Genomic DNA, 21,317 nt, shown 5'->3' on the forward strand with positions numbered 1-21,317 from the left:
ATATGAATAAATAATATAAGGTAACACTGTGGGAATCGTAAAGCCGAACGAACAGAGAATTAAGAGATCCCTATACGCACGGACGAGGTGTGGCAAGGTCACAAGTAAAGCAAATAATATAATATCAAGTAGGTATTATACGCGAGAAGCGAACGCATTAGCCGACTAACATTAGATAACACGAGACCCTAGCCTTAAATCTAACACGAGATACAATCGAAATCCTTCGTCGCGCGGTTTGAAGACGGTGGTCAATTGCTTAATTGCGTAGATTCCAATATTTATTAAAATAATAATAGTGTCAAAGTTGTGAGTCGTCTTCATCCCGGCTTGAAATAATGAGAAACATCAACATGAATGTCAGTGGTGCGAACAAACTTCAATAAAGTTAATAAATATGAAATAGTTAATTACAAAAAAGCCTTACACTACTACACAAGGAGACAACTGATGCATTTTCGACAACATATCTCGAGATTCTTTAGTCATGATCGTTTCGGGAAGATCAATAAATGATTCAAAAAACTGGATCTATTAGAATAATTGGATTTTTATAATTATTTATCAATATCATTAAAATTCTATATCATTTAGCAGTCAGAGGGAATAGAGAGACGAGTAAGGAATATTACTACAATACTCATAAGTTGTACGATGAGTTTGGATACTCAGACAAGTATTGCAATAACGCCAGCAAGTTTAATGGTGGGGATAAACAATTTGCGTGCGCGCACACTACGTAACATACGATCACAACACCGATACAATAACCACGCCTCGATCCTCCGCTAAGCACCAACATGAGCCGGTGGCCACACTGCGCAGTACAAAAATATTTACTCTTACAAAATATAGGTCTTCATCACGTACTGCCAAAATCATCGACAAAACCATGTCGTCAAGTGAAACACGATCATAACATAGAGATTGGCAGTACGATCTCAAATTCCATTATCCGTGATCGTATTAATTGTGAATCGAAATATAGTATCGCAATTAAAAAAGTATACGAGCAAGTCATCTATATATATATATATAGATATAGAGAAAATATGTTAAAGTGACTCGCAATAATAACGATCACAGTAGAATTACTTAATAAGCTTGGTCTTCACCTAATTTTACCTTTCCGTAATAGCTAATAATATTGAAAGATATATTGACATTTCATTCCAAAGTCACCAAACAGTAATATGAATATTTCTGTACTTAAAAATAATCTTTATGGTCCATGTTAATTTTGTGGGTTTCATACTCAGTATCAGTAGATATGCATATAATAGCGATAGAAGAATTTAGCGATAAACTTTGCGTGTATTTTCGTGTAAAAATTAGATCACATAAGATGTCAAATTCTTAATTTTTTTACTACAAAATCATACACGCAAGTTTACGAATCTAATTTAATGCAAGTTTGACCACCGGCGTCCAGAGCTATATTCTTATTCCTTTACCTATTTTCTGTGACAAAAATAGTTTTTTCTTAAATTCAACTCTTCACCAGCTATCGTATCCTTAATTTATAAATAATTGATATTCGAGCCGAAACAGCGCCTACATGAGACTCTAACCAGCGGAGGTTTCCATAGATTTCTGAAAGTTTTGCTCCAGTTAAATAATGTTAATTCATGGCTTATCAAAGTGCCATATGTTTCTAACGATTAAAATTGTAACCATTATGGAATATTCTAGACAACTTTGGAAATACATATATCTTTATCGTAAACTTTCAGAAACCAAAGAATTGATTGCCAGCTATTGAGACTATTTTAATCATTACTCAAAATCAGTCTCATAAAGAAAAATGTAACATTTTTTTTACGTCAATTATGAAAACGAATATGGGAAACATATATAGATTCACTTCGAATTTGTGACAGTTATAAAAAATCTAATAGCTCTACCGACAAGTAGGGCCAGATAAACATACTGCAGGCTCCGATTTCTGCTTAACCTATTTTCGGCCCTAACCTATAAATTTCAACTAAATATGGAAAAATGATACGCTGCCTAACATTTATCTGCCAAAATAACACAGCAGTCAAAATATTTATAGATGGCAGTATTTTGTTAATATCAATTCTGTGTCTGTCGTCTTTTTGTTGCGTAAATAAACTGCAAACTTGTGAACTATGATATTTCTAGAACATTACTAAAACACTGTTCAAATGTATATATTTAATTCATTGTTACATTTGCAGTGCTTGAGAATAAAAAGATTGCTTTATTCAGTAATCACACGTTTCCATCAAGTTTACATTTTTATTTCATTGCGAAACGTCCCAATCCTAAATTGTTGAAACAGAAACGCGTACTCGATATTGTAAATCGATTACGTTTAAACCAATCGAGATTCAAACATTTTTAGTTTCTAATGCGTAACACAATCAAGCATTTTTAATACAGAAGGTTTTACAATTTATTTGTAAAGGATTTCATTCTCAGTACTTTTCAAAATTATAGGTGAATAGGTACATATGGTCGTCCATACCAAAAGGGATGTTACGGCGTCCGGTACTTACGACATTATTATCATTGTTTTGTATTGGAACGGCAACGGCAATAAAGACCTAAGTGTCAGCCGCCATAAGGTCCCTTTTGATTTGGACGACCACATATAATACATAGCACAGTATTATAATTTATTATTAACTTCCAATTAGTAATGGAACAATTGTATTTTATGCTCAATTTTTTCCTAAACCTATTTTTTTTAATATTTAACCGAGAATTCATCACATACTTTTAAATTTATCTGAACTTTTCAACCGAAACATAAACATGAGCAAAGAAATCCTTTACGAACCAAACCATTAGAAACAATGAAACCGACGACTAGACGTGTGTGTGGTGGCGCCCTAGACGTATGTGGGGGGCGCGGCGCCGGCGGCGGGCGCGGGTGGCGCGGGAGGGGGGGGCGCGGGCGGCGGCGGCAGCGCGCGCGCGCCCGGCACGTACTGTCCGATGAACGACCCGTCTTCCGTGAACCGACCTGCGAGGCCACGCCGGGACAAGTTTTGAGCATTTCGATCAACATATCATTCCATCCTTCAAATTTCAACAAAGAATCTTTTTACTGCCCTAATTTATGAATAACTAGCTTTTGCCTGTGAAAAATTCCCTAGGGAATAGGTATTTTTCCGAAGTGAAAGATACCCTATGTCGTTCAGCATACTTCAAACTACATGTACGAAAAATTTCAAGAAGATCGGTCGAGTAGATGAAGGGTGAAGTGGTAACAAACAAACATACTTTCAAATTTATAACATTAGTTAGGATTAGGATAATCTGTGTTTGGGGTACGAAGCATACAAACACGTACTTTTTCACACTTTTTCCCGTATCGGTTATGCATCGTGTAAAAAAAAAGAGAGAACGTGTGGACGCAATAACTTGCTACGTGTTTTATGTTTCACGGTAGCCCCTTATGGCCTGTTTCAGTGATAAAGTATGTTTTTGTAAACTACACAAGTTTAACTAAAGAATATGATATTATGCTAAACAAGACGATAATGCTAAACACAATAACATCCATTAGCAGATGAAAACTAAAGTGCTTTCAAAAACAAAACAGAAAATAATAAAATAAAAATCATACCTCAAACAAACAAAAACAAAACGCTGCTCGTGCACAGGCATAACAGGGTATAAAGGACGGATTAAGGATTACATAACGTCATAATATAAATGCCATCAAAACTAACATAACAATGCAAAGCGCAAATAAATGTTGCAATATAATTAGGAAAATCACACGAATTCACTCAATAAGTATATACTACAACCTAAACTTAACCGTATGTGTACTTAAGACCTAACCTAAAAAAGAAAGAGAAAGAAACATGTGAAAACAGTCTTTACTGAAACTATTTTTGAAATAGTGCAATAAAGACTTCGAACGCCCAAAGAAGAGCCTAAACACTGGCAGTCAACGTTTAAATTTACACAAACAGAAAATAAAAGTCAAAATTTTGCCGGGCGAATTCACTAATAGGCGGCGGCCAATCAGAGCACAGATCAGTATTAGGTCTGCGTCGATTGGCTAACTCAGTACCAGACTGTTTTTTTTTATGTGATGCAATGGCACTACGTTTTCGGCGACTTACGCGATACCTAGTAAACTACTAGATTGAATATTGCGATATTTACATCCTTTTTAAATTACGAACTTATTCGAAAATCAAATATTTTTAATTTATCGCGTAATTTGGTTATTTTTAACGTAGCTCGGTAAGTGCAAAGAGAATGGCTTGATACAGCCATGGGGGGGAAGGCTTTTAGGAAGGGTTTAGGGTTTAAACGAGTGTGGCGAAGGCCTGTGACGCAGAGTCAGTTTGCGAAGAGGGCGGGGGCCGGCGCTTGCGGCCGTACTGGCCGATGAAGGAGCCGTCCTCGTTCATACCCGCTGCAAGGAAACATGCGTCAAGCCACACTGACCAACATGCTTGTTACACTACGATGATAGTGGAACAAAATATATTAACTATAGAACGTAATGAATAGCGAAAATAAAGACACTCTAGTTGTCGAAAGTAAATGAAATTAAATTATGATTAAATCTACATGATTGTAACAATAGCACTGTAAATTGATGAAACAACAAATGCATGCATCAAAATAATACAGCACAACTTAATATAAAATCATACAATAAAAAACAAAATTTTTCACAATATTACAACTTTCCCTAAAAAATAAACGTTATTTGTATAAAATACAGGCTACGATATTTAAAGCAAAGCATTTTTTATGTTCGTAGTTTGTAAACATCTGAACTTTAATCACTAATAGTGGTTTAACTAAGAGTGGTTCGGTACCGGTAAGTAGAATATAACAATGATGAGTCGGCCCACTATGGCTGATGTCTCATTATCCGACTAATATCATTAATATTATTACTCAATCACGTTAAATATTTAATTGATTTCGATGAAATTTTGTACATAAGTAGAATCTAATCTCGGACAGCAAATGCCACATAGGGTACTTTTTATACTGAAATTGAAAGGCAAGCAACGGGGCGCAGCCAATTTAAAATAAACATTCCGTTCATACACACACAAAACAAACGTTCAATTAAAATAATTTCCTGCTTTTCACAATGTACACAATTCGCTTGGACCTCAGTCCATAGCAGCGCCCCTAGCGGAGACTCGTGCCAACTCACCAGTTTCGCCCTCGCCGTACTCGGCCATGGAGTCCGTGTCGCTCTCGGGCCCCGGCTTGGTGCCGCTGCTCATCGAGTGACGGGACTTGTTGTCCAGCCTGGATAAATAAATAAACCAATTACTTTAATGTTGGTACATACTGATGTTCCACCGTAGTTGTTAGTAGTGGACGTTTATGTTCCTACTATTTACATCTCTCAGTCGAGTCGATTGACAGTGAGACGCAGTTAACCAATCACAGTGCGCCATTGTGACGCAACGACAACCACATCGCACTGTTACTGGTTAGCTGCGTCTCACTTCGAATCGACTCCATGGTGACAACTGAAATGCAAAACCACACTTCGCCTTTTGCTCTGCTGAGCTCTACAACCTACATAACGGTCATGAAAACGAAGATTTTATTGACACATACACTATATTAGAAAGAGACGAAAGAGGAGAAGAGACGTAAAAGTAGGAAAACGTTAAGCGTCGGAGTCTAGGGTCCGGGTTCGACGCTCAACGTATGTGGAAGCACTAACACATTAGTTTTTTAAATCCCAAATCAAATCATTTGGACCTTCACAGCATGACCTGATGGTAGACGAACAGCGACTTTACGACTGCTATGTTCCCTCCACGCAACACCTTTTATGTACAATTTCACAAACAAAAGTCGACCTCGGTGGCGCAGTGGTAAAGTGCTTGCCTCTGAACCGAGAGGGGTTTGATCCTCGGTCGGGTCATGATGGAAAATGATCTTTTTCTGTTTTTATATTTATTTATATATGTATATGTTATAAAATATAGTATCGTTGTGTTAGTATCCCATAACACAAGACTCGAACTTACCTTGGGGCTAGCTCAATCTGTGTGGTTTGTCCTTATATATTTATATTTTACTAGCGGCCCGTCACGGTTTCGCTCGGATGAAAACATAATAAATTATAGCCCTAAACCTTCCTCAGGAATCACTCTATTTATTGGTGAAAACTGAATGTAACAGACAGACAGAAGCGGTGGAGGACTATATAAGGATAAGCGACTCACGGATGCGTGTACTCGTGGAAGCCAGCGTCGGGATAGTCGCGGCGGCCGTGCTGCAGCTCCCGGTCGTGCACGTCGTACTTGCCGCCGCGGTTGCGGCGCACCACGCACACCAGCACCAGCACCAGCAGCAGGAACGCCAGCGCCAACATCACGCCGATGAACCAGCCGGCCGTCGCGATCTTATCGTGCGGCATTATCATCGGCCCGTCTGGATACAAGGCGAAAGTTTGTATGTCTTTTTGTTTCTTCGCATTCAAACGGCTGAATTAAATGTATTCCAATTTGGTATCGGGGCAGTTGATACTTTGAATTTTGTATTGTACTAAATGTTGTCCGGGGCTTCGCTTCCGTGGGAATTTCGAGATAAAATATAGTCTATAGCAATCTTGGATAATGTACTTTTCTAATGATGAAAGAATTTTTGAAATCTGTTTGGTAGTTTCGGAGATTACCCGCCTCAAACATACAAACTCACAAACGCTTATCGCTTTATAATAATAGTATAGATCGTAATATACTAAACACACATCCATATTTTTAGATGAAATCTGAAAATTTGACTCGTCGCATTCGACATTGTAAGAATTCAACTGGTTTCATCTAATAAAAATTTAATGACATGTAAATAAAATACGTAAATCAATAGAGAATATAAAAAATATAACTCACCAATGGTAGTGTCGACAATTTGAACTTCGCTCTCCCTGAAGTACTTCCCGTCGTGCGCCGTGATCTTGACCTCGTACTCCTGCGCGGGCTCCAGCCCCGTGAGCACGACGAAGTCGTCGTCGGTGACGTCGGCGGAGCGCGCCCAGTGCGCGCGGCCTCGCAACCTCCACCACGCCACGAAGTGCGAGCCCGCGTGCGCCGCGCGCGCCGGCGCCGGCAGCCAGCGCACGCGCACGTGCGCCGCGCCCTCGCGCGCCGCCAGCGTCTGCGTCGAGAACACGGGCACGTCCGGCGTCGCCGCGACTACACCTTTAGTCGTTTGCTCCACGTAATACTTGTCCCCTTCCCCGGCTTTCGTTTTCGCGCGAATCTCGATCCTGTACTTCGTGTTCGGCTGCAAGCCGGCTAATTTCGCGTGGTCCGATTTCGGATCGATCTCCTTCTTCCTCTCGCGGATCGGACCCAATTCCGTGTCTTTGATCTCTTGGTAATATATTTTGTAGCCTGTCAAGATGCCGTTTTCGTCCATAGGCTTCTCCCACTTGAGCAGCATAGCCGATGAGCCTAAAGGATAAGCTTCGAACGACCGCACCGTCCCCGGCGGGCCCTCGGGAGCTAAGAAGCTCAAGGTCTCACTGGCCGGGCCATTGAAAACTCCATTGTACGCCAAGATCCTTGCGTAATTCTTCTTGTAGGGTTTGAATTTGGAGACCAAAGCGCTCGTGGCGTCGGCTTTGACTAAGATTTCTTTGAGCTTGTCTTCCTCGCCGTCGGTCCAGGTTTGGATCTTGTATCCCTTGAAGTGGCCTCGTACAGATTCCGGGGATACCGGGTTCCAGTTGAGAACGGCGGTGGAGCCGGACACCACCTGAACCAGGGTGAAATTGGTGGGGGCCTCCAGTGGGACGTCTTCGCCGGACCAGCCGTACACTTCCACTGGAGCGACGTTGGCTGTGCCTTTGGAGTTACCCGCTATCACCTATAATTTGTGATTTTTCTCTTGACATACTTGACATTATTTCTTCATAAATTATTGTTTCGAAATATCGCGTTAAAATATCAGAGGGATAGATGATTTATATCAAGTGTGCTACGCGATGTGAGCCAATTAAATTAAATATTCCCGTTAACAAGGATTTAACATGTAAGACACAGACTAGAAACTTCATAGATATTTTTAATTTGTGATTTGACAAAAACTAAATTCATCAATCTCCCCTTGATGAATTGAGTCAATGAGATGCAAGGAAATATAAACTAATAATTATTTGTTAGACAAATTAAAAAAACCCCGACTTTCAATATTCATTTCGTTACAACTTTGAAACGGCTGAATCGATTTTCATGAAACATGGCTGAATCGATTTTCATGGCGCGATGAAATTATCTATGACACAAAAAAAACAAACGAAAATCGGTTCGTCCGTTTGGGAGCTACAATACCGCAAGCAGATACACAGATAGACACGTGAAACTTATAATAGCCCACCTTTTGCGTCGGGGGTTAAAAAGATATAGACTGACCTTGATCCTGTAAGGCTGGAAGGTGGGCGTGTTAGGCACGACGAGCTGCATTTGTTGCCAATCAGAGACCTTCTGACTCTGGTAGTTTTCACCGGTGATGTTGCGGCGGTAGGACACGAGGTAGTAGAATCCGGGACCGTTGTGTTCGATTTGGGGCATTTTCTGTGGAACAAAAGGGATAATTTAAGTTGTAAAATCACTGCCGAATCTTCTAATAGTACATTGTTCATCGATAAATAAAAGTCACAGAATCTAACAAGAGTGTATATTAAGACCGGTGTCGTAAGTCGAGGGCCGCGAACACACGATTTATGAATCGTAACACGATCACGTTCACCTACCTACGAGCATAATAAAAAAAAATTACTAAAATAAGTACATATCTGTCTAATTTTTCTAATTCCGTGACCTTGGCAAATAGTCAATTGAGGGCCGAGTATGTGTGAGACATGTGTGAGACTCACCGCCCAGGAGATGATCATGTTGTTGGGGTTGGAGCCCTTGCCCTCCACGTTGTCGGGGTTCTTGTACGGCACGTCGGGCTGCGTCGTGCACACCTGCGAGTGCCCCGACGGCGGCGACGGCCCGATCTTGTTCCAGGCTATCACTCTGCGGGGAATATCATTGCTTTTTTTTTATATACTACCAAGGGGGCAAATAGACAATTCATTTATTCAGACATACAGATAGACAAGATAACAACACAATTTGAAGTGGTGGTGGTCCAGTCGTTAAGACCGTCCGTCTGTGCTCGAAAAATACCAGGTTCAAATCGAAATTACAATACAAATCTGACTCATGTATAGTAGCACTAATAGACACCACTCGCTAGACAGTCCAGTCTGCTAATCACTTCACTTTTTAATTTTATAGCTCCATCGTTTATCCAAACGACGATTATCGAGCAAGACACTGTGATTATCACAAAGAATTATAATCAGTTAGCAATCCTACAGCAGCAATTGACCGGTATCCGAGAGGAAATCTAAAACAAGACAACAATTAAATTTTGCACAGTCAACAGCACGACAAGTTACTTTGCATGAACCTTTATGGCGTGCGGTAATAATAATAATAATAACTTTATTCACCAAAAAGAAGTACAATGGTTTGACAGAATCATTTTAGAAGGTAGATTTATAATTTATAAGTTAGTTCGACTGTGGACTCTGCACTAAGCGATGCTTGTATCGCAGCGTCCAGAACGTTTTACAACTTTTACATTACGATTTTTACATGTTCTTCGGATCGAAATAAACACAATTTGAAGTAACAGAAGAAAGACATTGTGGCTTGCTGTTGTGTACGAGTGTACGTGCGTATAATGTAATGTGCTGTCGACTAGCTAATGTTAGTACGGTTGGGCCGGAAGAAGGTATACCTGAAGGTGTAGTTGGCGTAGGGGCTGAGCGGGATGACCCAGGAGACCTCGGCGGTGGGCACGGAGTCGGACACGGTGTCCCAGGAGGAAGGCGTGAAGCTGGTGTTGTACTGGATGGAGTAGCGCAGGATGCGCGCGCGGTTGTCGCCGCGCGGGGACCAGCGCAACGTGGCCGTGCGCTCGCTGCACTGCACGCTCTCCAGCTTGGGGGCGTTCGGCTTGTCTGCAATCAGCGCCCCACCGTGCAATTCATATGCTGACCACGATAATGTCTGTTTGTCTTTGTCTCAATTTCAGACCTTGACATAGCTCCCGAAGAACGAACAGATTCTAATGTCGGATGCGGCCCCCCATCCCCGCACCAGGGTAGTTGCTTTTTACCTTCTGACCCACGTATATATACTTTGATTCTTTAATTATGCTTCACGAGCAATAGCAACATAAAATACAAATCTTTCATTTTTTCATGTTACTGGCAACTAAAATACACTCAGATATTAAAAAAAAAAAAAAAAACAAACAAACCTTGTACAATAAGCGAGGCCTGGGCACTAGCTTCGTCGATCTCCGTCCTCGCAATACACGTATAATCCCCCGAATCGAGCTCACTGGTGTCCGAGATCAACAACGAGAAATCGTTCGTCATCCGATATCTCGGCTGGCTGTCGAAGTCTATGGGTTGGCCGTTGATGAGCCATATGATCTCCAGTTTCAGGGAGTCGTCTGCGTTGGCGTTGCATCGGAAGGTGGCGGGGTTGCCGGCCGCCACCACGTACTCCTCTGGCTTGTCCGTGATCACCGTGCGCTCTGCGAGAGATAAATTATAAATAAATATATACATACATGACACGGCAGTAGACTTCGTTTTAAATATATTTTTGAGGTCGATAAGTGATGTATAATAGAATTTTGAATTTGACACATATAGTATTGATTGAGCCAAGTTCGAGACTTGTATTATGAGACACTTTCAGCGTCATTAAAAAAAAATGCCTTCTAATAACGGTTGTGTTGTGATGTCATTTTAATTATTAGTAATTTATATAAGGTAAAAAATATCTTAGTAGTAAGTCACTTTGAAAGTCTTTCACTCTCTCTTTCTCTCTCTCATCCTCAAGTGTATCTTGTTGCATTTCTGGACCACTCACTCTTGACATCTAAAGAACCAAACGCAGTCTTCTCTCCGAGCTTATTCTTCGCATAACACTGATACACGCCGATGTCTGTGAACGACACTTCAGGTATCACCAGGTCGCCTTCGGGGGTGATGTTGTACCTGTAAATAACGTTCATGTTAACGTCCTTTCTTCACATCCTTCTAGTTAGGGGCCATTCATAATTTATGACGCAAATATATCTAGTGTTTTGACGGACAGTGTTTGACGACCTCGGTGGCGCAGTGGTAAAGTTCTTGCCATTGAACCGAGAGGTCCTGGGTTCGATCCCCGGTCGGGTCATGATGGAAAATGATCTTTCTCTGATTGATCCGAGTCTTGGACGTAATCACACTTTCAGAATCGCTGGTGTAAAATATTCTCAAAATTGAGTGACTATTTAAAAGATTTCTGCCTTGATGCTAAGTATATGTTAAGGAAATAAAGGTAAAAAATGAACTACCTAAATTAATATAATTAATATAATTATAATAATATATAAGCAACATAATTCCCAATACAATTGTACATTTATAACTTTTCCGATACACGTGTAGGCGAAGCAGTGACATATCATTTCACGATCCTATATTTTGTCGGTTGATTGGAGTTATATTTATAGTTTACAGACCCTAGCTTGATGATAATATCTCCTAAGGGATGATATTTTAATAATATAGATCAACGAAAGGTAATTTTATAGTTTTGTAAAAGATTAAGTCCTTTATAGGATTTTTTAAAATTAATAATTTGAGCGTGTTTGACATACTCTAGCCTGATGGAAAGGAAAAATGACGTCTATTGGTATTGCATGCAAGCATAAAAATTGCCAATTCACACTTGTATTTCAAATTAAATTGTAGAATTCGTGAAACATCGACACGGGGAAATTAATTATATTTTCAAAGGCAAGCAAGCACTGTTTCCAACCTATATTATGTTTATGTGTTAGTATTACAATAAGAAAGTTGTGAAGCGCATGGTATGTACAAGCAATCTTAACATAGTGAATAGACAAACATAGGGATGATATAACTCACTTTCCACCCGTGAGGTCCACGTTATCCTTCATCCACCTGACGATGGGTCTCGGGGCGCCGAACACACGGCATCGCAGCACTGCTTCCGATCCGTCCACTTTGGTTATGTTTGCCGGACCTTCCTTGATCTCTGGCTCGATAGCTAGAGAGAAAATATAAAAATAATCAAAATTCGTTGACTAACTGATAAAATGAAAAACATACACGTAACAACATACTAAATTAAAAAAAAAAGTTTTAAAATGGGGCTAATAAATAGTCACAACAGGAATATTGTAGACTGAGAACATAAACTGGCTAATTTGGACCAGGTAAAGAAGTGGTGACGTACAAGGAGGTCAAAATGATAGCTGAAGATAGAGAGAGATGGAAAGAACTCAACAGACAAGAATTTTGTTCTTAAATGTAGAATTAAACTGATAAGAAAGATTTATAAAAAAGACATGAATTGTGATCCGAAACCGTACAGAATTCGAAAAAGAAACATTACAAATTTCAATGAATAAATTAACACTCCGTTTTGCAAGTCCTTGCAAACTAAATGAGTACAATAATGAAACATTAGAGAAGACAATGCTATTATTTAAATTATTACCAAAATGTGACCAAACCCATAACTGTAATGTTTAGTTCTGTACGACTAGATACGAATACGAAATGAGTCTCTCAGCAGACCTTATAAAGTAAAATTCATTATAATACTTCGTAATACACAAACAAAAGTGCGCAATCCACGGCCATCACAGCATCTAAACCACTCAAGGTAGCACAATATTTGCGAAATCTCCAGTTATAGGGGATTCACCCCGAGATGAAAGATATTTACTCAGCCAAAAACGGAGGGTGAAATAATATGGCAATCTTTGCTGGTCGTTCACCCTGGACAACTCAATCTTACTTGGTGACATAAAGTATAAAACATAGATAATAAGACTGTCTCTATGATTTCTTGAAGGAAATGTAACAGTTTATTGAGACAGCCTGGATATAAGATCTGATTTTTATGTTATTTGGGATGTCGAATATTTGTTGAGGTATGAGTATATTTATGTAAGTATAATGTTGTTGACAACAACAAGACGACAACAACAAGTTTAAGGGCCTAAAATCTAATCGCTTTACTGCGTTTACTAAGGCTACGTAAAAATTCCGTTGACTATTCAAAATTTTCATAACTTTGTCAAAGGAATTCATATTTCACATTGCAAGAATATGCTTAGGAATTATCATTTGAAATACTATTCAAAGCTAGACAAAAATAGAGGTAGGGGCTACAAATTAGGGGCAAAACAACAAGGTCCAAGTAATAATATCCTGGCGTTTCATCCAGATTGGAGTGTGGGCGTGTGAAGTAACGTACGGCCCAGAAGGATGTGCTCAATAGAGACTAGAACGGACAAAGTATACGTTACGGAGATCTCGTTAACACTTACAATGTTAGAATTGGATGATGCACTGATTTATTACTATCTCCTGTCCGTGGCCGGTGTTAAAATAGATTTTATGATAGGAATGTTAAAATAAAAAATAATAATGGTAATATAAAAGGAACGATATATCCCAGCTAGATCAATGAATAAATTTATCGTCCTCATCAAATATCTTCATTAACAAATATGAAAACATAATCGTTATAAGATTTGAAAGCGGCTTGAAAGTAAATATTGTTTAATTCAAGTGTTTTTTTCATATTCAAGTGTTTTAAACAATATTTACTTTCAGTAAAGATATATATAAAACACATCATCCGTAAGAGGAAAAACACGCGACAATTTATGCAATGAATTTTTCCCCGAATCACAAATCGGAATCTCTTTCGCCACCAATGAGAGATTGTTTTCAAACTGGACTAAGCAACGTTGCAACACGGCGTGTTGGGTTACCGGCGTCGGTGACTGCACTCCATGTTTACAATACCATATAAGTATATGCTATGGACTTTTGACACGAGATTTTGTGTGATCATGGACATCTGGCGTGTGTGATTCGTATGAATTTGCCTCCGTCAGCGATTTCGAGCTGCTTAATCGAGAGTGTTAAGAATACTATGTTTGAAAAATGTGCATTTAGCCGTTTGGAAACTGTCAGCCTTATTTGTAGCAGATGAGATGACGCCAGCAACTTCGGAGCAATGAAATGATGCAAATATGGGTTGACAACCTTATAAAATTAAATTTCGAATATTATTGGGATTAAACAATTTATATGTATTTTTTATAAAATATAGTATCGTTGAGTTAGTATCCCATACTTTACTTTATTATGTACTTAATGTTATATTACTGATAAAAAATTATACATAAATTTATATATAAAAAATGGTAAGCCCTTCTGGCATAATAGGGACCAACACTGTTTGAATGAGTTTCTTTCGGCATTTCTTCTCAGCAGTGGTCGTTCCGAAATGCTAGTAGTTTGTAGCTTTGGTAAACATCATTTAATTTAGATTATGACGTGAAAAAGTGCCTGTGAAGGCCTAATTTCTGAATAAATGATTTGATTTTGATTTTGATTTCCCATAACACAAGTCTAGAACTTACTTTGGGGCTAGCTCAACCTGTGCGATTTATCTTAATATATTTATTATTTTATTTAATTTAATGTACAGTCAAACGAACCATGCATGAACCTCTATGCCGCGGTGACAGCGATGAAAATAGTACACTGCAAATATGGCATATACGTTTTGAATCTATAATTTATTGTCATGTAACCGCCTATGTAACCGCTGAAATCCGTACTAATTTACGAGTATGTATGATCGTTCGCTGCGGCTGCATGCATTCATGTCGGCCTAATTTCGCCTGCGAACTGAGCTCCCCTATATAACGGCTATTATTTATAAATAAACATATCGATAAGTAAACAAAAATCCATTATTGGATTATCCGCGGCGATGAGTCAAGGGTTAACGAACTCCGAAATTCGGTAGTCCAAATGGTCGCGCCCCGAGGGTCGACAACGAAATGAAATACTATCCAGGTAGTTTACATTGTGCCAACACGCAATGGCATACCGCGGGGTGCAGCTGCATTCATTTTTTGTCGTCTGTCACGAAATAAAAAAAATCTGCTTCATATTGCACGAATATCATGGTCGCTGACGTTTTATAAAGGTTTCCGATTTGCGAGTCGGCCATTATTAAAATTGTCTGGTCGCATTCAATGACCGTATGCCGTATAACGGAGTCATTTGTGTGCGAAATATACGCCTCAACTCAACAGTTCAAAGAGCTTGTGACTGTGATGTATTAAAAAGTCGACGTATGTGACTGAATTCTTTGAAAAACTGAAAAGGTTTCACAGGATTTTTGTGGAACCAAATGTACATTCAGACTCTCATTATTGTTGTAGTATTACTAATCTTTTCTGAACTTTAAGCCTAATACACGATTAAAATAATAGGAATAGTAATGTAGATGCTCAAGTGGCTAAACATCACGGGACAGTATACGACGTGAAAAAGTGCCTATGAACGTCTAATTTCTGAATAAATGTTGTGACTTTGGACGATAATTACCACATTGTAGCGTAATACTATACACTCGATTTGTGTACACCAGGCTTCATAGAGTTAGTGCGAAAATATCACCACATCTATTTATTTATTCAAGTGCATGTATAATAAAACTTAATTGAACTGTAATTGGTCAGTAGCCAAACCGCACTAGTGTCCTAGTGACCTAGACCAGACAACGAATGAAATTAATTCACATGAAAACCATTTCGTATGTTGGACTTCCATTGTTATTGATTCAATGCCTGTGCATGTTAAGCGACCATATAATAAAAGTTTGTAATGCTTTAATTTCTCATTATGATGCCATTTAAATTTTATCGCAGAGGTTGATGAGGTAGATATGGTATCAAAAGTGTGAGATAAGAAAAAAATATTATTTGACTTAGATTAATTTATTGACGGCGTAATGTAACAACACGCGACATTAACTTTCTTTTAACTGAAATAAAACTAAGAGAGAAATTCGTAAGAATCAAACAAACATTGCTTTTTTATTTTATCGCTTTTCTCATCATATAAGAAAAGGCGTGTTTACCCGAAATGGCTAAATCTGTCCATATTTTTTCTGTGTGCAAACTCTCTGTCATACGAGTGACACACAGCAGACTCACTGTCACACTATCTTATAGCAAAATTATCACAAATAATCTATCGATTACCGGGTAATAATAGCTCTAGTAGAATCTAGTGACACAGAATAAGCATGAAGAAAAAAATATATTTCTTCTAATACAAACGACAAACAAACATCTACAGAACTATTTCTGCAGTCACGAACTAGTCTGGCAGCAATAAAATCATTCATCCTTACTACTGGCGTCAAATCAAATAAGGCTCCGAGCGCGACATCTCCGCTAGTGGGCCAAGGCAACGGTTTCTGTGCCTGGATATCTATAACTTTATCTATATAATGTTCTAAGACTACATTAATATTATAAACAGTATATGTTTGTGTGTTGGACAAAAACATTCTTCGGAATCCAATCTACTTGTATGCAAAACTCTTTCAATCGTTGGAAGCTACATTCTTGAGTGACCTATGGCAATTTTTATCACGACATTTACACAGTATCGAAGCCCCGGGATGCAGCTAGCGGACTGGTAAATATATAACAGTCCGCTTGCATATTGTATATTTACGATGGCTTGTCTATTCTGATGCACATTAAATCTTAAACGAGAGATGAGATGCTGGGGCTGTGATGTAATGCTGTAACATTATTAAAAGCCTCATACCCTGAATTCAATACGGCTGAATTGGTATTTCATTTAAATAATGAGATGAAAACAATTTAGGGCTGGAGCGGGAATCAAATCCATGGCATACAAGAGTACAACAGTCCTATTGGTGGAGTTTAGATAAGAGTTGCTAGCACATCGCCTATGAGAAAAACCTGTTGTTTGTAACCTTTTCCCTTGATTGACTTTGACAATATACGTAGGATTAGAAATGAATTAAGTTAACACACAACAGAACTGACTGCTGCCTCCTGTTTTCTATAGCCCAAAAAATTAATATACTAAACTAAAATGCTTACGAATGAGCAAAGTCGTTCCTAAACTTGGCTGTAAAATTTGTAGCTATTTTTATCTTGCTTATGACACTAACAGTTAGCCAGAAAGGGATGGCTACAAATTTTGTACGTAATTTCAGGAATTATTGGTACACAGACTATTTGGAAATTTAATCTTTATAACAACGCATATAGGTCTAGTTTTCAATGTCACTATTTTGACAATTGTTGTTCCTAATCATTCCAGTTAACGTTTAAGTTCCTTGTAGAGACAGTTGATTATAAATGACAGTCATTTCCGTCTGTCTCGTCTTTATATTAAAAGGGAGTTATTTTATTGGATTTATTGAACACTTGTCCATCACTTAGCCATACAATGGTACACAAACTGATATAATTGTGGTATTCAAAAACTTTGAGAGCGTATACAACATTGTTATATAATTTTCAAATCAAATCATTTATTCAGAAATTAGACCTTCACAGGCACTTTTTCACGTCATATACGAAATTAATTAATATTTACAAACTACTAACGCTCCGGAACGCCCACTGCTTAGAAGAAATTCCGAAAGAAATTTATTCAAATAGTTACAAAAAGTAAATACGATAAAAAAAATTAAATCCAAATTCTTTGAAATATTTACAGGCTAATGGCTTAAGTCTACAGCTGATTATCAGAAGACCGGCTTACAAAATTCGTGATATCTCATAATAAGGCTACTTACAAGTTTAAGCTTATATACAACGAAGAAAAACAATACGGACAGAAAACCGTTAACATTTATGTAAAATGAAAACTATAACTGAAATGTGAAATGTATTATTCAACAATAAACGATACGGCTAGCGACTATTAGGAAATCTCCATATGGTAACCACCCATAGATGGTTTCCCTCCAGTATCTTCCAAAAAAGACGGGCGCAAGCCCAACTAGGAGATAGGTTTTGCGCCGGACTGTTTGGCAATAAACTGGGAAAATACCGGGCGTAAACCCATCTCTAATCTCCTCACAATTGTTCCATTATTTTGGCTGACGTCTAGAAATTTAGTTAATACCCGAATCCATCGCATATTCACCCTTAATACAAACACATAGAAATTATTTTAATTTGATAGACAGTCCGACTGTACAGTTATAGTCCTTCTAATTAAATAGACAGCAAAGTACTTTATCAAACACCGAAAGAGGTTATATATAACTTCTACAAGTCGATGTTGGGTGTTGCGTCTTACTAATTGAGTTATATGAGCTGTCAAAATTGAAGTTATTATTGTTATTTCGTGGGTCTGCAAAGTTTCAACTTAGGATTTTGGAGATTTATTTCAATAAGACGTCTGTGGGTGCTCTAAAGGCAAACAACAACTGCTTGTAAATTATACTAATACTATTTATAATTTGTTATAGGTAGAGAGACCTATTTATTGGTTATGATATACTATAATTGTTGTAATGTTTGTAACAACTTTATTGCACGAAATTAAGCACATTAATCAAAATTAATGCAAGAAAGATACATTGTACAACGGCGGACTTATCCAATGTAGGTTGAGAGGACGTGTATACAGCAGCAGGCTGGTCAGACGTAATAACGTACAACATGAACATAAAATACTATAAATTGAAAATAATTAGTGAATAAGAATATTTTTTGTTTATTATAGTTATTGTTTTAAAGTAAATAACGACTACTTTTACAAATTATATTTTACTGCAAAGTTTAAGTAAATAAAAATATACATTTTATTATCAGAAATCAATTTCCATAAAATGTGACAATTGTGTCCATAACAAAAGACACTTTTCATGACTAAAGCAAATTCTTTTGATAAAACCCTTTACATGGATAAAGTATTACATTGTTTCAGACATTATATAACTATGATCAATGAATCATTATTAATATTGTATGTTATGATATGAATCATAAGGTCATAAATAGCACATATTTTTACTCCAGGAAGATGATACTGTACTTAGGATATCACTCGATGATTCAGCGTAGTTCCTATAACGAGTCTATGAGCCTTGTTAAATAAAGATCTCATGTTTTCACGGCTAAACCGCTGGGCTGATTTTAATAAATTTTGGAATAATTATAGTTAATCACCCGAAGTCAATTATAGGCTACAGTAAGTTAGGCTAGAGCTGCGGGCGTCTAGTAAAAAAATAATAAAGAGCCACTAAACTAATTATGAACGTATTGATATTATACCTAAAATGTATAAAGCAAAATCCAATTTTATTATTTTGATTAATGAGACCAAGGCAGGTCTATACCCAGCAGTGGGTTGATGCAGTCTGAAAACGACGATGGAAAAGAAAAACATATATGTACTTACATTGCACGTTGATGTAGACATCCCTATATACGTAGCCGATGGAATTGGTTGCGTTGCATCCGTAATTTCCAGTGTCCTTCTTTTGCAGGTCAGTAATCGTGATTGAGTCGGCTGTGATTTGTCGCCGTGGGTTCGGCGGGGCCTGTACAAAAAGAATTCTTTTTATTTTATTGTATAATGGGCAAACGAGCATTTTTCTTTTATTAATAAATAAATAAATATATTAGGACAAATCACACAGATTGAGTTAGCCCCAAAGTAAGTTCGAGACTTATGGAATACTAACTCAACGATATTATATTTTATAACAAATACATATATAGATAAATATCCAAGACCCGGGCCAATCAGAAAAAGATCATTTTCCATTATGACCCGACTGGGGATCGAACCCGGGACCTCTCGGTTCAGAGGCAAGCACTACCACTGCGCCAACGAAGTCGTCACATGAGCATGCAGGTCATCATCATCATATCAAATGTGTTATTGCTAACACTGGTGTCAGATTTTATTCAAGTCGCAGATAAAGGCATCTGACATGACTTTTACGACTACTTACCGCCTATTTATCTATCTATACATATATAATCTTTTCATAAAAAAAATTGCCTAACCTTACATATTATAAACAGAAGTCTTCCTGTCTCGCGTCTAATTATTATCTTATCTGTATTAAATATAATTATTATCTGTATTAAGGCAACAAAGTAATAACTACCCGACGGATTTTTGTACGGTTTTCACCAATAGTTTTTACCCGAGCGAAGCAGGGTCGGGCTACTAGTTAAAATAATAAAAAAAAATGTTGACCTGTTCAATGGGCTTCCCGTTGTGGATCCAGGAGATCTGGGGCGAAGGCCGGCCGGCCGCCTCGCAGCGGATGACGGCGGTCTCGCCCTCCGCCATATTCTGGATTTGGGGCTCCACGGTGAAGAAGGGCGCCGCTGCAAGGAAACTTGGTTATCAATATTGATTGATGTTTTCATCATCATCCGCCTATTATTATCCCATTTTTAGTAGGCTCGGTATATATTATTAGTATTAATACTAAGGGAGAGAAGCCTTGTCAGCTGTCAAGGAACAATTGTATTCCCAAGGACGGTTGACGTCAGGCGGCCAGTTGTAAAATCACAGCCGAATCTTTAAAGAAATAAGGTTTATTTTTAGGCCCTAGCTACGCGGCGTCACAACCCTAGATGCAGCTAGGGAGCACGCGAGAGAGAGAGAGAGAGAGATAAATAGAGCATGTCAGTATTGAGGATTAAAACAACTATGCTTTCATAAAAACGACTGAACAACCTTGTCTGATGAGTCATATCTCGCACGGGAATATCAAATTGATGATTGATGATTAGGACATTAAAACGTAGTAAGTAAAATTGACACCACACAACGGCCCACACTAAGCACTAAGCTCGAATCGCGCGTCCGAAGGACACAAACACAGAAAAGCACAACACATATAGAACCGCAGATAAATATCAGTGGTTACGACAGCAAATATTTTCCGGCGCTGGGAGTCGACCCCAAGTTAGATTATTAAAATCTTAGATTTAAATAGAAGTAGTAAATAATAAAAAACAAAAATATGCCGACCAGATGTATGATTAGCTAATTTTATACTTATCATTTGCACCACTCAAGGTGTAGTCCCGGTTCTTTGATCCTACTATCCATACTAATACAGTACTAGTATTAAAATCTTGTTAGTTCCTATATCTTGTAGAACCAGTTTATTATATTTGCTTCTGCCCCTATGTTCCGCACGAGCTAATGCGTTAAGTTTTTGATTCGACATTGGAGTGAAAACCACAGACACGCGAATTTAGCCTGCGATAAATTACGTTTTAATTTAAATCGTTTATTATTTCGTTGCGGGTGGCTCCGCCTTAATATAGAACCTCTCCATATCACGGTTCGAGTCAGGCAGACCGGCAGATCAGTGTAATTTTCAAAATATTTTTACTTTGAC

The 21,317-nt window shown here is 38.1% G+C and overlaps 1 protein-coding gene across 3 annotated transcripts in view; it reads right to left on the bottom strand.

Moving 5' to 3' along the window:
* Positions 1 to 1,857: 1,857 nt before the first annotated feature.
* Nrg (Neuroglian) overlaps positions 1,858 to 21,317 on the bottom strand; it is a 35,666-nt gene continuing 16,206 nt past the window's right edge. Inside the window, exons 6-18 of one of the 3 annotated variants that reach the window (XM_053753991.1) lie at positions 20,156 to 20,289; positions 19,346 to 19,487; positions 11,969 to 12,110; positions 10,923 to 11,050; positions 10,300 to 10,581; positions 9,775 to 9,997; positions 8,858 to 9,002; positions 8,394 to 8,555; positions 6,870 to 7,848; positions 6,201 to 6,408; positions 5,168 to 5,265; positions 4,346 to 4,405; positions 1,858 to 2,995 (exon numbers count right to left, since the gene is read on the bottom strand). In XM_053753991.1, the coding sequence (XP_053609966.1) occupies positions 2,859 to 2,995; positions 4,346 to 4,405; positions 5,168 to 5,265; positions 6,201 to 6,408; positions 6,870 to 7,848; positions 8,394 to 8,555; positions 8,858 to 9,002; positions 9,775 to 9,997; positions 10,300 to 10,581; positions 10,923 to 11,050; positions 11,969 to 12,110; positions 19,346 to 19,487; positions 20,156 to 20,289 (2,840 nt within the window). In that variant the 3' untranslated portion in view covers positions 1,858 to 2,858. Of the gene's footprint in view, positions 2,996 to 3,685; positions 4,406 to 5,167; positions 5,266 to 6,200; positions 6,409 to 6,869; positions 7,849 to 8,393; positions 8,556 to 8,857; positions 9,003 to 9,774; positions 9,998 to 10,299; positions 10,582 to 10,922; positions 11,051 to 11,968; positions 12,111 to 19,345; positions 19,488 to 20,155; positions 20,290 to 21,317 lie in introns of those variants that run through there. The other 2 variants (XM_053753978.1, XM_064436841.1) reach the window with 2 other exon arrangements.

The sequence above is a fragment of the Plodia interpunctella genome, chromosome 2 (assembly GCF_027563975.2).
Source record: "Plodia interpunctella isolate USDA-ARS_2022_Savannah chromosome 2, ilPloInte3.2, whole genome shotgun sequence".
Classification (NCBI taxonomy): domain Eukaryota; kingdom Metazoa; phylum Arthropoda; class Insecta; order Lepidoptera; family Pyralidae; genus Plodia; species Plodia interpunctella.